This window comes from Rhinatrema bivittatum, chromosome 1, assembly GCF_901001135.1.
Source record: "Rhinatrema bivittatum chromosome 1, aRhiBiv1.1, whole genome shotgun sequence".
In the NCBI taxonomy this organism is placed as follows: Eukaryota; Metazoa; Chordata; class Amphibia; order Gymnophiona; family Rhinatrematidae; genus Rhinatrema; species Rhinatrema bivittatum.
The window spans coordinates 51,027,116-51,042,629 of record NC_042615.1 but is presented as its reverse complement, the minus strand read 5'-3'; the positions used below and the strand labels follow the sequence as shown (position 1 = coordinate 51,042,629).

At 44.5% G+C, this 15,514-nt stretch overlaps 1 protein-coding gene across 5 annotated transcripts in view; it reads left to right on the top strand.

Moving 5' to 3' along the window:
- The window catches only part of NR3C2 (nuclear receptor subfamily 3 group C member 2), a 531,591-nt gene that overhangs the window by 435,196 nt on the left and 80,881 nt on the right, over nt 1-15,514 (top strand). For all 5 annotated transcript variants that reach the window (XR_003857159.1, XM_029604625.1, XM_029604838.1 and 2 more), the window contains exon 5: nt 14,747-15,091. Coding sequence is in view for 4 of the 5 variants with exons in the window: in XM_029604625.1 (XP_029460485.1) it covers nt 14,747-15,091 (345 nt within the window). In the remaining variant the exon portion in view is untranslated. The remainder of the gene's footprint in view (nt 1-14,746; nt 15,092-15,514) is intronic.

The window sequence follows — 15,514 nt, the reverse complement described above, 5'->3', positions numbered from 1 at the left end:
ATGGGGGGGGGGAGGAGGGAGATAACCTGTATACAGAGTTGCAGTTACTACCTTTAACCGAAGGCGTGGGGGTAACCTGCATGGAGCAGCAGTTTCCACCCTTAACAAGGCTTGAGAACATAAGAAGTCGCCATACTGGTTCAGACCGAGGGTCCATCAAGCCCAGCATCCCATTTCCAGCTGTGGCCAATCCAAGTTACAAGTACCTGGCAAATACTCAAACATGAATTAGATCCTGTGCTAATGATTCCAGTAAGTGCTGTGGTTATTCCCCAAGTCCACTTGATTATTAGCGGTTTATGGATTTCTCCTTCAGGAACTTATCCAAACCTGTTTTAAACCCAGCTACACTAACTGCCCTAACCACATCCTCTGGCAACAAATTCCAAAGCTTAATTGTGTGTTGAATGAAAAAGAATTTTTTCCAATTTGTTTGTAATCTGCTACTTACTAACTTCATGGAGTGCCCCCTAGTTATCTATTATCTGAAAGAGTAAATAACCCATTCACATTTGCCCGTTCTAGTCCTCTCATAATTTTATAGATCTTTACCATATCCCCGCCTCAGCTGAGTCTTCTCCAAGCTGAACAGGCCTAACCTCTTTAGCCTTTTCTCATGGTGGAGCTGTTCCATCCCCTTTATCATTTTGGTTGAACGTCTTTGTACCTTCTCTAGGCAACTATACCTTTTTTGAGATGCGGTGACCAGAATTGCACGCAGTTCTCAAGGTGTAATCTCACCATGGAGCAATATAGAGGCATTAACACATTTTCCGTTTTATTCATCATTACCTTCCTAATAATTCCTAACATGGTTTGCTTTTTTAACTGCCGCAGCACACTGAGCCGATGATTTCAATGTAATGTATTATCCACTATGATGCTTAGATCTTTTTCCTGGGTGGTAGCTCCTAATATGGAACCTAACATCGTGTAACTACAGCAAGGGTTATTTTTCCCTATGTGCATCACCTTGCACTTGTCCACATTAAATTTCATTTGCCATTTGAACGCCCAATCTTCCAGACTTGCAAGGTCCTGCAATTTTTCACAATCCACTTGTGATATAACTACTCTGAATAATTTTGTATCATCTGCAAATTAGATCACTTCATTTGTTGTATCCCTTTCCAGATCATTTATAAATATATTGAAAAGCACTGGTCCAAGTACAGATCCCTGAGGCACTCCACTATTTACCCTTTTCCACTGAGAAAATTGACCATTTAATCCTACTCTGTTTCCTGTCTTTTAAACAGGCTGCAATCCATGAAAGGACATCGCCTCCTATCCCATGACTTTTTAGTTTTCTTAGAAGCTTCTCATGAGGAACTTTGTCAAAAACCTTCTGAAAATCCAAATACACTACATCCACCCGTGTCACCTTTATCCTCATGTTTATTCACCCCTTCAAAAAAAATGTAGCAGATTTGTTAGGCAAGACTTCCCTTGGGTAAATCCATGTTGGCTGTGTCCCTATGTCTTTCTATATGTTCTGTAATTTTATTCTTTATAATAGTTTCCACTGTTTTTCCCAGCACTGAAGTCAGGCACTCCAGGAGCCCTTTTTAAATATCGGGGTTACATTGACCACCTGCCAGTATTCAGGTACAATGATGATTTTAATGATAGGTTAGAAATTATTTATAAATAGGTCTAAAATGTCATTTTTTAGTTCTTTCAGAACCCTGAGGTGTATACCAGTTGTTCGCCATGTCAGAGGACCTCCTGGTTCTTTACCCTGAACTCCCTCCGGTTCACCCAGACCTCTTATCCAACCAATAGCAGACAATAGATGACTCTGATATCAATTGCGCAAGATAATTAGCGAATAAGTTGTCAAATGTACTCATGTAAGTCTCTTACAAAATAGAAACTTGCATGCATACCTCTTGGCCCCGCCCCAAAACATTCCTAGATTGCCCATTTTTTCATAGGTAAATGTGAATACGAAAGTGAAAATATACATGCATGATGTTTATAAAATAGCATGTACATGTGTACGAGCTACTTATTTGCATATATGCTAAATTTTACATTTATTTATTTATTTTTGATTTTTATATACCGATCTTCCTGCATTAAATACAAATCAAACCGGTTTACAAAGAACAAAGAATTGCCTGAACGGCGATACATAGAACTAAGAATATACATAGTAAACAGGGCAAACACAGTTAAAATTTAAAATTTAACTGAACAGAGAAAAAATATTTACAATGCATAGTCATAAATGTCCTAAAGCATTCAAAGAGAAAATGTGATTAGTTAAAATGATTACATGAAAAATTACATGAAAAACTCTTGAAAATTCACCCCAAATTGTACCCAGTTTAAGAAGGCATTTAATGGCTACGTGGACACATTTGGTTTTGTGTGCCAGTCATCACTGAACATGGTCAGTTGTGTTTTTCTGGAGAATAATGAAGAAAATTGTTGATTGCTACCATTTCCCTGATAAAATATTCCAGTACAGTTGGTTTATCATTTTCCCCCATTGAATTGGGAATGTAGCTGGAACAGTTCAATTTGGGATCTCAGGATTTTCTGTTTCCTCTTGGGGCTTTCTTCTGCGTTTTGTAGGATCACTTGTTCCTAATCATGGCCTAGCTGGGATAGTAGGGGGCCAAGAGACAGAAAATGTGCTAGGTATGGAGAGAGCTATAACTGACAGTAAAAAGGAGTACTGCCTCTGTTCAGGTCATTGGTAAGATCTGACATGGACTGTGTCCCCAATTCTGGATGCTCTCCCTCTGAAAGGATATAGACAGAGTAGAGATGGTGCAGGGCCTATACCAGAAGACTTTTAAGATGAGACATAAGGACCTAATTATGTATTCCCTAGAGGAGAGAAGAAATGGAGGACACGATGGAAACATTCAAATATTCCAAAGTTATAAAGAATGCACAACAACAAAACTTTTGCAGCTAAAGGGATGATCTAGATCAAGAGGTCATGGCATGAGGCTCTAAGGAGGTAGGCTCAAGAGTAGTATTAGAAAATATTTATTCACGGAAATAGTGATGCATACATGGACCAGCCTTCCAGTGGCGGTAATGGCAGAGGCAAAAACTGAAATAGAATTCAGGAATGCCTAGGATCCGAAGTTGTGAAAAATAAATGAACTAGAAATCAGTTGGAATCTAGGGCATGCACCAGGAAGTAAACGGGCAGACTACGTAGGCCTAATAGCCTTCATATTCTGTTTCTTCTGCAAAGTGGGTGTTTTTCTTAGTTTGTCCTATTGAGTGCAGTACAAGAAACAAATGATCTGGAATGTCAGGTTTGCTCCACTGGAAGCAAACAGAAAACAAATAAAACAAGTTTGTCATGTTTCAGTTTTCAGTGGCTCCGTTCACTATCTGCTGAACATCAGAATCATAGATGAGACCTTTTTATTGGGCTATAACAGTACATCTGTGCAATGCTCCCTTCATTGGGTCAGTAAGGAGACAGTGTAGTTACTATTTAAATCCATTGTAACCATGCTGTCCCTTCGCTGACATGATGAAGGGAACAGAGCTCTTCAGGAGCTAGTCACGGATGTACTGAGTTTGTCCAATAAAAAAAAAAAAGATCTCACTTACAGCTTATTGTTGAGATTCAATGAACTAACACAGAAACCAGGATACATTCAATGAACTAACACAGAAACCAGGATACATTGGCTCAGTGTTAGAAACCACAATTGAACTGTAGTGATGCCTAGAACCGTATGGTTTTAGCTTTAACTTTTATGCAAACGTAGGTGCATCTAGTAAACTATTTTACAGAACAGATGAGTGACCTATAAGATACACTGAACATCAATATAGTGAATTTATGAGCCTACACAATTACTAGCTACAAGGAAAGACTGATGATCCAGCTCCACTTTCTCTTTTGCTTTTTCAGGTGATTTAAAGAAAAAAGTAATGCGGAGAAAGTGGAGGGTTTTTACGAAATGAATAACCTAGTAACATATACAACACTAGGTTGGAACAAAAGAGATATTATGACATGCCAAATTTTTTTATAAACCGAAATTCCTGTTTGCCAGGTACGTTCATGGGAATTCAAGCTCTGACTTGTAATACAGTAAGCAGCAGGAACCTGTTAACCTCTCTACTGTGAATCTCTGATGACGTGGCCACGATTTCTAGTGTTGCAGAATGAGGGCAATAGAGAGATTAACTAGTACTTAGAACTCGCTTTCAGCAGGCTGGAAATCTAAGTGGAATCCCCAGCCTGAGCTGAAACACACACAACCCTGAGGAAGAGCAGAGCCCAGATACTGTTCTTGAGTCATAGCTCATGCCAGCATGTTATAAAATCGGGCGTAGATTTGTGCGCGCCGGGTTGCGCACAGGTATTAAAATCCGGCCCTTGGGGTTTAGACCAACCTGGCACCTACCAAAATTGTGATAAGTGTAACCAATCATGATTCCCCTTTCCAATAATGATCCTCCTGTAAGTACATATAATTGCACATATTCGGGCAGAATTTAAATGCCCGGTGCATGCCATGTTATAAAATCGAGCGCGCACACATGGATGTGTGCATGCACCTTTTAAAATCTACCCCTGTGCTTTTAAATATAAAACTTTAAATTAATATTCAAACTCTGGAGTTGCTTCAGACAGGAACACAAACTGCCTCCACTGCCAGGCACTCAACACAAATCCCTGCAAAAATAGACACTCAGAGGACCTATAGATCAAATCTACTGTATCATAACAATCCTAACTCCAAGAACTCACACGCAAGGGCCATCTTGTTTGACTTTGTCACTTATAAAGGGGAATATGAACTCTGAAATTAAATTAAAACTACCTATGAAAAGACAGCACTGCAAATATTGCAAAAGGTCCAGAACACATTATGTCTTCAATTGGGAAAACAGAATATGTTAGACTGCTACAGAGCCCTACACAGGAACTGCATGCTAGCCGAATCCCTCACCTTGGTCACATGCAGAATAAGGTACAATAAATTAGAAATAGAAATATGTAGACCAAATTTAAACTGGAAACCACCAGCTTGTAGGCACTGCAACACTGGAGGAACAGAAACAAATGCAGTTCTTTCTGTACTGTAGAAAATATAAAGATATAGAGATGCACATTCCCAAATTTGACATTTTCCTATTGCTAAATTGAAAATAAAATTCTTTTTCTACCTTCCTCGTCTGGACATTTTCTGTTTCTAGTGTCGGTCTCACTTTCCTCTGGTCATTCTCCAAACTCTTTTTCCAGAGTCTGTCTGCCATTTTTTTCTCTCCTTCATTTCCTCCCCTACATCTTTCACACATTGATCTTTCCCTTTCATGTCTTCTTTCTCTGCCTTTCTGTCCATTCAGAACTAGATTTCTCAGTCTCCTTTTCACCTCTCACCTATCCAGCTTTCCATTGCTCTCCATCACTTCTTCCTAGCCCTTCTTGCCACTCTCACCACCTACTCAGCCTTTTCATTCCCCCTCACCCCCATCTCTCACTCTTGCACCAGCTTATCTCCCCTGTCTTTCACCTATTCCCAGTCCCACCCTCGGTAGTCTCCCCTTCCCCAGTCCTCCTATACATTTTTGCCTCTCGTCCCCTCACTGACTCCCATCTCTTTGCCTATTAGTTAATCCTCTCCTCTGCCTACAGCCATTTTCTTCTGTCTCTTATCCCCTACCCGGATTCCCATTACTCCTTTTACCTTCTCCCCAGCTCCATTTCTGTCTCTCATCCTCTTCTCAGACCCATTTTCTTTCTACTGCCTCTCACCATCATTCCAACACATCTCATCCCCCTTCTTACCCTTCAGCCATTCTCTTACACCTGTCTCAAATACATCCCAAACCCTCAACTCATACCTTCCCAGCCCTACGACTCATAACCTCCCAGCCCATCTTAACACCCCTCTGCACATTACCCCCATGCAATTGCCAAACCAACAGTTTCAGCAAACCCTATTCAGTCTCCAACTCCCTGCTCTATCTCCAAATCAAGCATCCCTCGCCACTCTTCCCATCATTCATTCAGCCTTATCCCACTCTCCCTCCAATCCACAATTAATCCGGATCCTTCTCCCACCACACCTACCCAGTGCCCAGGTAATAACTTTCCCCTAGCCAGTCATTACTTGAGTACCCACTTCCCTTCCCCCATCCCCAATAACGCCTGGAAGCTCCACTTTTCCCCCTCCCCAAATTCCTGAGATCCCAATATCCTCTGAGTATTCCATTCCTCCTCCCCCACAAATCTCTAAATGCCTAGGTCCATCCCTCTCTCCCTCCCTCCAACCCCCGAGTCTCCATTTTTCCCCGTCCCTAATTATCTCCCTACCTCCTGGAGCTTACGCCTGGTATCCCTTCTCACATCTTCCTTTTGTAACCCTGTTTCAGGACCCCCTAGCAGCTGGCACCACTCTTCACCCTTCCCATGTGGTTCAGTGATGTTTAATCGGTGCTCGGTTATCTACAGAGCCCCGCACGATTAAAACTGAAAAGAATAGAACCGCGGAGGGGGGGAGGAGAGGAGGAGCTGCAGCATTATTAGTGCATCGAGTCCCGGCACAGAATTACAGAATGGGGAGAGGCTGCTCTCAGGGCCTAGTGTTGTTCCATACCTCGGCTCCTCTTCAGCAAGACCCTGTACCCTGAGTGCTGCGTCACTCCCGAGTCCTAGGCCTGGGGGGGTGTTCTACGCACGTGCTCCGCTGCTAGGAATGCTCCTCCCACTGACTGCTCTCAGGCAGCGAGCCGGCGTGCCTTGAGAACCTTCTCCCCTGCCGCTGATCCTGCTGCTAATCTAGTTGATTGCGGCTGCACTGAACCAATTGATCCACAGCCTGATAAGGTTCCCCTATGGGTTTTTTTGTTTGTTTTTTTTACTTCCCCTGGGTGTCGAATTGTTGCTGGCTATTTCCTATTGGCCCCCCGCACCGGCAAAATAATTTGGGTGGGCCTGAATGAAAAGTGGGTGGGCCATGGCCCACCCGTAGCTACCCCACTGCTTTGAAACATATGCACGACGTTCAAAACTACCCCTTTTTTTTTTTTTTTTTTAAAGCGCGCAGTACTCTACAGAGGACGGATCGACAAGGCTCAAACAAGTTCCGAGTTAACATGGAATAACTTACATTAAATGGTCGAGAAGCCTGTCAGGCAGACAAGCAGGTTTCAATATTATAGGAAATCAAAACTTTTAATAGTTTCCTCTTTCCTTCTTTATTTATTTGATTTGTATTCCACTTTTCGGCACTTCAAAGCGGATTACATTCAGGTGCTGTGAGTTTATTTCCCTGTCCCCCGGTCCCTTTTGTTTTGAAAATTAGGCAATCGGCATGTGCGCAAACTCACTTGCACATGGTTACACCTGCCAATGGTAGGGTGCATCTTGAGCAAATGGATTTTTTTTTTTTGTATACTTTGGAAAATCCAAACCCTGTCTCTCCCTGCCCCTTTCCCGATCTTCAATCCTAATGGCTTAAGCCACGATATTAAATGGCATATCTGGCTAAATTCTCGCCGGCTACTGGGTTATCTGGCTAGATAAGTCAGGGGCTTCCTGGGGCCAGGGGGGAGGGGTGGGTAGGCGTTCCAGGGAGGAGTGGAGTTAGCCTATCTGGCTAACTCTAACACAACCAGGTATATTCAGCAGTGCTGCCGAGCCACTGAATATCCCAGTTAAGTTAGCCAGATAGGTGTACCTGCATTGTGGGAGGGGCAAGAGTTTCTTTTTGAGCTTTCACCTCAGTTGGAACTGGCCTCTCATGTGCCGTATAGCACCATAAGCTTTTTTTTTTTTTTTTTTTTTTTTTTTACAAATACCTGGGGATTTTTACCCTGTGATATACCCCCCCCCCTCCCCCCAAGCTCAGTCCAGCCATGGCATCAGTGGACCATGACCAGAGGCTACAAACCATGGCTCCCCCCCAGAACCTGCTTGACACGGATCTGAATTTTTGCCCCTTGATGATGTCACTGAGCAGTGGCTGATATTCTTCCCTGTGCTCCTCTCAGTACCCAAGGACGATGCCCCTCCAGCATCCCCCAACTCTGACCAATCCAGGGAGCAGTCCTGGCCTAGGTTTTGAATCCAGGTCCTTTATATGGTATTGTGCAGCACTTGCCACAAGACCAGCCCTTGCGTATCTCTCTTTTTGTTTACGTCAGTTGACATATTACCTTTGGCATAAAATAATAAAACTAGATTTTGTTCAAATAAATGTGCCTACAAAATGTACATTGGACCCAATTCATCAAGTTCTTTTCCCATAGATACAGACCTGGAAAAAAAAACCCTTAATGAACCAGCCCCAAGTGAGGGTTATTGTGATTAATAGATTACAATTTTTGGTCGACCTGCACAATCTTTTGGTTATCTTAGAAAAATATTGAAGCGTAATTTCACTTTGCAAGTGATTGATGACAAAGTTACGTTTATCCACACCAGGCCTGATTTTAAGGTCTGTTCTATCAATGTTGCTCCTCAGGATGGAGCACTAAGTAAATGTTTAAATATTATCCGTGCTGTCAGGGAAAACAGATGTAACACTGATGCAGTACTTTGGATAATAAATAATATTGATAAGCCTGCATGTTCTCTGGATCATCCCAGAAGTCAGAACATTAACCACATTGCATATAAAATTATATTGCCGAACATGAGCAGCGCCAAAAATGTTTGCAGTGCAAGGAAACGTTGCGCCTGTCTTAAGAGCACTGAAACATTTTTTAAAAATCTTTTCATAACATACATCATTCTGGCAAGGGTTTGCCAGTTAACCCCTCACTCCCTCCGCCTCCCCTAGCCTGCTGCCGTAACCAGCTACCCAGAGAAGCCAGCCCGCCAAACACCTAGTTGAAAAAGACCATGCAGGTGATGCATTGTTGAGGATTTTCACATGTGCTTTCATTATAAAATAGCAACTTGTGCGTGTATGTGCAAACCATGCCCCAACACACCCCTAATACAACCACATTTTTTTTCATGCTTACATCTGTGGCCCATATGGAAAATACATCTTGTGCCCAAACACTTCACATACGCATGTCTTTGTCATTTTCACCTGTGGAACTCTATTGAAAATTCACCCCTATGAATAAGTTAATGTCACACACGCATAAAGATAAAAGCTAATATCCTGTATTTCAGCAATATTGTACTGACATGAGGCATTATTTAGGCAACCACTAGAAAACAAAGGGGGTCATTTACTAAGCAGATCGCACGCGATAAGGGACGTTTCGCACGTGAAAAGTCCCTTTTCGCGTGCGATACCAGGATGGGGGTGGAGTCGGCCCCGGAAGAGGAGGAGTCGGGGCAGCACCGGGGCTGACGTCGCGAAGACTGCGCCGGCAGCAAAAGGTATGCACCTTTATCGCTGCCAGTTTCGCGCCAAATAACTATAACTTTTATGGTGCAGTTATTCGGCGCAACGCTGGCAGCGATCGCACCGTGGAGGTGTGATCGCTGCCGGCTAGCGCAGGACCACCCCCCCCCCCCCCCCGTTTCTCCCCCCATCACCGCGGGAATCACTATGCCTTGCGGCATTAGTAAATCCAGCCCTAAATGACAATGATGTTTGATTCTCTATTAAATATGCATAAAGTCATGAAACAAGGAAAAAATATACATTTTTATGCCGGGTTTGATTAACTCAAAATTATTTTGGGCAGTTACCGGGCAATTTTAGCCTTGATTCTAATTTTCCTTTTAAATATTATTGGCTGTAAGCTGTTAATTCACTGCCTGTACCTTTTTCCTCGGTCATAATTGTAAATCTGTAAATGGTAGGTCGGTTCCCTCAGAACTGGTAGAGCCCAGCAGCTTGCACAGGGAAAGGTGGTCTGACCACCCGTGGCTTCCGAATGGGGGGAGGGAGGGGCAAGGATGATGATGCTGATGATGCAAGCTCATCCTGACGTTTCATTCTGCTACACTACAGACCGAGAGTGAAGCTGAAGGCAGTGGATCAGAGAGGGTAGGTCAGGTGATGAGAGAGGAAATATTTCCGCCTTTCAGACAAAATCATGAGGCCTTGAGGGAAGCTGCTGCGACCAGCAGGTCCTTCCTGATTCCACTTCAGCAGCCTCCTTTCACAACGGCACTGAACTCCGAATCAGCCTCACCCCTGTACAATTAATTTCAGTACAGCAATGGTAAACAGCCAAAGCGTTTTCTTGCTTGGCTTACAGTTACAGAAAAATGCAGTTTGCTGGTATCGATGGCTGCAACCTGTTCAGTGGAACTGAAAGGGAAATCCTGCTATTATTTCTGCTGGGGAAAAAAAATAAATAAATGGGGAGAAAAGTTCCGCAGGTTACAGCAGCGCAGTGCAACAGACGAACATTTTCCCAAACCTGCACTGAAGAAGGGCCCCCTTCTTTCCCCAACATTTTTTTTTTCCCCTTTGGAAAACGGATCCCATAGAATTTTAAAACCATCTCCGCGGGGGTGGGGGGGGGGAGGGGAGAGGGGAGGGCCAGTAGAGAACTTGTTGCCAGTTTGATCTGTGAGAGATCTGCCAGAACCCTGCACGTAAAATTGCCCCCTCTTCCAGATTCTTACCCCAAGAGATTATGGTCGGGAATGGGCACTTAAGTATTATGGGGAAAGAGAGAAAATTTTGATTGCATGGGTATGAGCACAGAAAAGGAATACGTTTCTGCAAAGCAAGAGCAGCTAAGAAATATGAAAGCGAGGTTCAGATTGTTCTCTCCAGCGAGGATGAGAGTCGCTGTCCATAATGAAGCAGATGTTCTAAGGGTTAAGGGGGCCCAGCTTTTGTAATTTAGGGTCCCTAAATTGGCCTTTGGGACAGTTTGCTCGGAATAAGTTTCCTAAATTCAGGCTACCGGTTTCACTAGGTTCTTAAATTTAGATTCCCAGAAAGGTGGGCAGCTGCAGGGGGGGACGACTTAGGGTGGGAATAAAATATTACGTGCTTAGCATTGATTTTCAGCGTTAGGCACTTGGCTAAACTTAGGCTCCAAAGTTAAGTGAATTCGCCTAAGTTTAGGGACCTAAGGTTCAGGATCCTGAATTTAGCTGAATTTTCAGCTGAAAACAAACATAAAGGTGAATTTTAAAAGTGATGCATGGGCGCTAGGTTTCTTTTATAAACCTTGCACGTCCACGCGCAGTTATCTTTGATCTTGTAATAAAGGGGCAGGGCCAACATTTATGCTCATAAATCACAATTTTTGTGAACGCAGCGTGCATTGGGCTGTTACCTGCACATATTTACTTCTGCTCTTGACCAGGTGTGAACTTGGAATAAAACTCTTTATTGTCAAAAATTGACTGGGTGAGGGGTCTGGGCAAACTGCGGGGGAGGGGAGGGGGGGAGTGTAAGCTCAAGAACTAGAGGGATCTTGAAGATCTGGAGATAGACTGGGCAAACTGGTGGACTAATTGGTAAAACTGGGAATTTACTTAATGCGTGCAGATTATAAGATGCGCTCACTTGCGTGTGTAAAAGATGACAAGTCCTAGGGAAAATACACAAATGTCGTTTCCTCATGTAGCTGCTTAAAATTAGGAGCCCGCATATGCGCACTAAGCATATTTTATATAATACACACACGCTTGCGCCGACGATATCAAATCCTAGCGTGTGCGCACTCGCGCCCACATGGGCATGTATAGGGGCGCACCCGTGCTCGTTTTAAAGTTCCCATCCTAGGCCTCCTAAGTTTGCCTGAAAATTTAGGGACTCTGTTTATTTTTAACGTTAGCCTCAATAATAAGGGCATGGCATTTGAGAATCCTGAAAACTCCGAGCTTTTTATATTGAATCGCTTTATAAAACAAAATGAGGTTTACAACTGCATGCTAGTAAACGATCAAGAATGTTTTCCCAAGGGGGTGACATACTGAGAGGAAAACGTGGCTGCGTTTTATAAACTTTTTTTCTATGTGACATTATATCAGTCTTAGATTTTCAAACATAGACTTGATTCTGTGCCTTTGGCAAAACTCGTGAAAGCAGGACCTAACTTGTAACTCATCAATGCCTGCATTTTGCTGTTGCTGTAGCAAATAGTTGCGGGGGTGGGGGAGGGGGTTAAATTCACCCAAGTGGCTTTGGCCTCCAGGAGGCAAAATGCGACTGCACATCAAGTTTTCTCAAATATCTACCATCATAGAAAGGGATTCTTGGCTGCCGTTTGGTGTGCTATTCACAAGAGCCCACATAAAGATATTTGGAGCAAACAGGAGGCACGGAGCCAGCCTATTCTTTTCCCTTATCGGGTTCCAGCTCTTCTTCCAACCTCAAAGTGTCATTCATCCATCTGGATGTGCCGCGCTATTTCCTTTTATACTGTCCACTGGAACGGCGTTGATATATATGTTTCGGGACAGTCTTGTTTGGAGCCACGTAGTGCCTCTTTTTACAAGAAATCATATTACGATGACCGCAGTACATCAAGGCACTTTGTTGAAAAGCGGCTTTGCTAGACCCTACCTGTTCCATGGACATTTCAACACCTCATCGACACGTGTCGTCCTTAAACTCCCGCCCATACACACACACTTTCATATCTCATTCTCAAGCGTACACTGTCTGGAAGTATCCTGTATCACACGCTCTCCCTCTCCTGCATTTAGATCCTCCATTGAGAAGCACACAACATGAAGCCTAGGAAAAATTGGAAAGGTTCAGGTCTATTCATGTTTATTCAATATTTGACTTTACTGCTGTATGCTGAGGACATTTTAAGCGGGTTACTGTATAATTAGGGCACGAAATTGTAGCAAAAGGGAGGAGTTTTTATGTAATGCAGGGCAATGTTTGTAAACATTTTCCCTTTCTCGGGGGCAGGTGGGTAGGAGGACACTGGACTTTCCGATATTTCCACCACCACCATCTCCCGCCGCCAAAGGCCTACATTTTGTCCACATAACTTTTCGTACGCACATAGGGCCATATCTTAAAATCTTCACCCGATTTTATAACATGCACACGCTGCCACGCACATGTGATAAAATTCAGGCTCGGCGCGCGCAAGGGGGTGCACACGTGCACCTTGGGAGCGCCGAGCCCAAGGGGAGCCCCAATGGCTTTCCCAGTTCCTTACAAGGCTGCTCCGAAATCAGAGCAGCCTTGGAGGGAACTTTTTTTGGGGGGGGGGCCCCCCCCACCTTCCCCTCCCTTCCCCTATCTAACCCACCCTCATCCCTAACTAAATCCCCCCCCCCTACCTTTGCTGCAAAAGTTGCGCCTGCCAGCGTGCCATTCCCCCGCAAAGGCCGCTGTGGCGGAGCACTCGACCCCGCCCCCAAACCGCCGCCATGCCACCAGACTGCCCCTTTTTGCAAGCCCCGGGACATACACGCGTCCCGGGGCTTGCACGTGCCGCCGAGCCTATGTAAAATAGGCTCGGCGTGCACAGGGGCAGATTTTCTCGGATTACGAGCCTATGTTATGTGCGTAGCCTTTGAAAATCTGCCCCATAATTTATCTGGGGGCAAAAAGGGGGCATCAGCGGGGGGACATTCCAAAGGCGGGGCTTAACCTTACAATGGTGAGCGCGTGCTTTCAGCGCTGCCCAAGTAAAGCCACGCACATAACGCCTGATCGGAAGACTGGCAGTCCTGTCTTCATCCGAGTGTCTTCAGCAGCGTACCCGTGCGCCCAAGTGCCGCCGGATATCCCGGGAAAAACGCACAAGTCTAACTTTCCCTGGATGCAGTATGCAGTACGAACGCTCATCTCCGTGGTGCAGGGCAGGAGTCAGTGTTTCTACCCCCAACCCATCTTGGCGCGAGTGCCTAGTTGAATGCTTAAATGTTCAAGACGACGTTAGTTTTCGAATATCGGAATGAGAAGACAAATCTCTGGTTGGGCAAAAGTCACTCCCTCCTTCCCTCTTCACCACCGCTGCATCAGGCCTTCAGAATCGTGCGGCCGAGCCCTAGGTTCACAGATGCACTGGGATGGATGTGGGAACCTGTTCGTGTATTTTCTCGTTAAAAGATAAAGAGGCATGGCGTATTGTATAAATAAAATAGAGATCCGGCCTGTAATTTATGGAGAGTTATTCTGGTAACAACACCTAATTATCTCTGCAATTCGTTCAGATCAGTTTATTCCACGAACAACGTCGCAGAGATTATAAAGGTGTGTCGCGGACGATGACCAAAATTAAATATTTATTTATTTGCAAAACATTTTTATGCCACTTCCCAAAGTGAAGAAATCATTTGGGCGGTGTGCAACAGTGCATCTTAGGAGAACGAAGGCATGAATGATGAGAATTTTTCACGTGAAAACGAAGAAATACAAGGAAAGAGAGGATAAGATACACAGAGGCCGCTTAGAAGCAGAAAACAAGTACCGTCTTGCACTGGTTTTTACAGCCTGTTGCATGTAAAGTGCTGTAGCTGGGGAAAGCTTAGGGAGCAGCTGGGGGGTCCTGGGCATTGTAGCAGGATGACGTTGGGCAGACTGGAGCGGCTGCAGGTTCCTCATCTGCCATCGTGTTCCTTGTGTGCATGTCCCAGGTTTAAATAAACAGGCGCTCTACTGATATATATCTCTGTGTTCTGCTTACCTTTAATTTCCCTTAAGTTCTTACTGTAATTGACTTCTCCTAATGAAAACAAATCAGAAAACTTATTTATCCCTCCCACTCTTTCAGAGTAACGCATTATTATTGCTATTGTTGCTATTATTTTTGTCTCAGACCCACAGAGGGAAAAACAGCATTGCGTTCCCCCCCCCCCCCCCCCCAGCAGCTCTTAAACTTCTCTTGTGCCCCTCGTTTGCAGCACGCAAGTCCAAGAAGCTGGGGAAGTTCAAAGGCGCCCACGAAGAGCAGCCGCAGCAGCTGCCGCCGCCGCCACCCCACAGCCCGGAGGAAGGGGCTACGCACATTTCTGCGGGGAAGGAGCTGTCGGCACCCGGGAAGGCCGCTCCGGTTCCCGTCCTGTCTGGCATTTCACCGATGCTGACTCCGTCGGCCCTCGCAGTCCTGGAGAACATCGAGCCCGACGTCGTGTACGCGGGGTACGACAACTCGAAGCCGGACACGGCGGAGCACCTGCTCTCCAGCCTGAACCGCCTCGCCGGCAAGCAGATGATACAAGTGGTGAAATGGGCAAAAGTACTTCCAGGTAGGGAGTCGCGCCAGGCTTCAGTTACATTCTTCCAAGGAAGGGATATCACCATGGGTACTGTAGCTTCACATGCAAGTGGCAGGCATGATTTGGTTTTTTTTTAACTAATGCCAGGGATTTATCTTCAGGGCATGCACCGTTTCCTCCCCTGCCTACATGCAAAGATAAACAGATCATCTTCTTATTTAAACAGTCACGTGTGTGGCCAGTTTACTGCTGCCTCAAGCCAATTAGTTGTAAAATCTTAATGGAACGAATACTGGAATTTGATATTTAAAAAAAAAAAAAAAAAAGAGCCCAATTAAAATCCTGCGGCTTTTGGGAGTGCGCTCCTGCAACTGGTAAATTTTAAAAGGAACGGGCTTATTGCAGCAAGAGCAAAAATACACCTCATTTTATAAAGTGCGCGCGTAGCGTTTA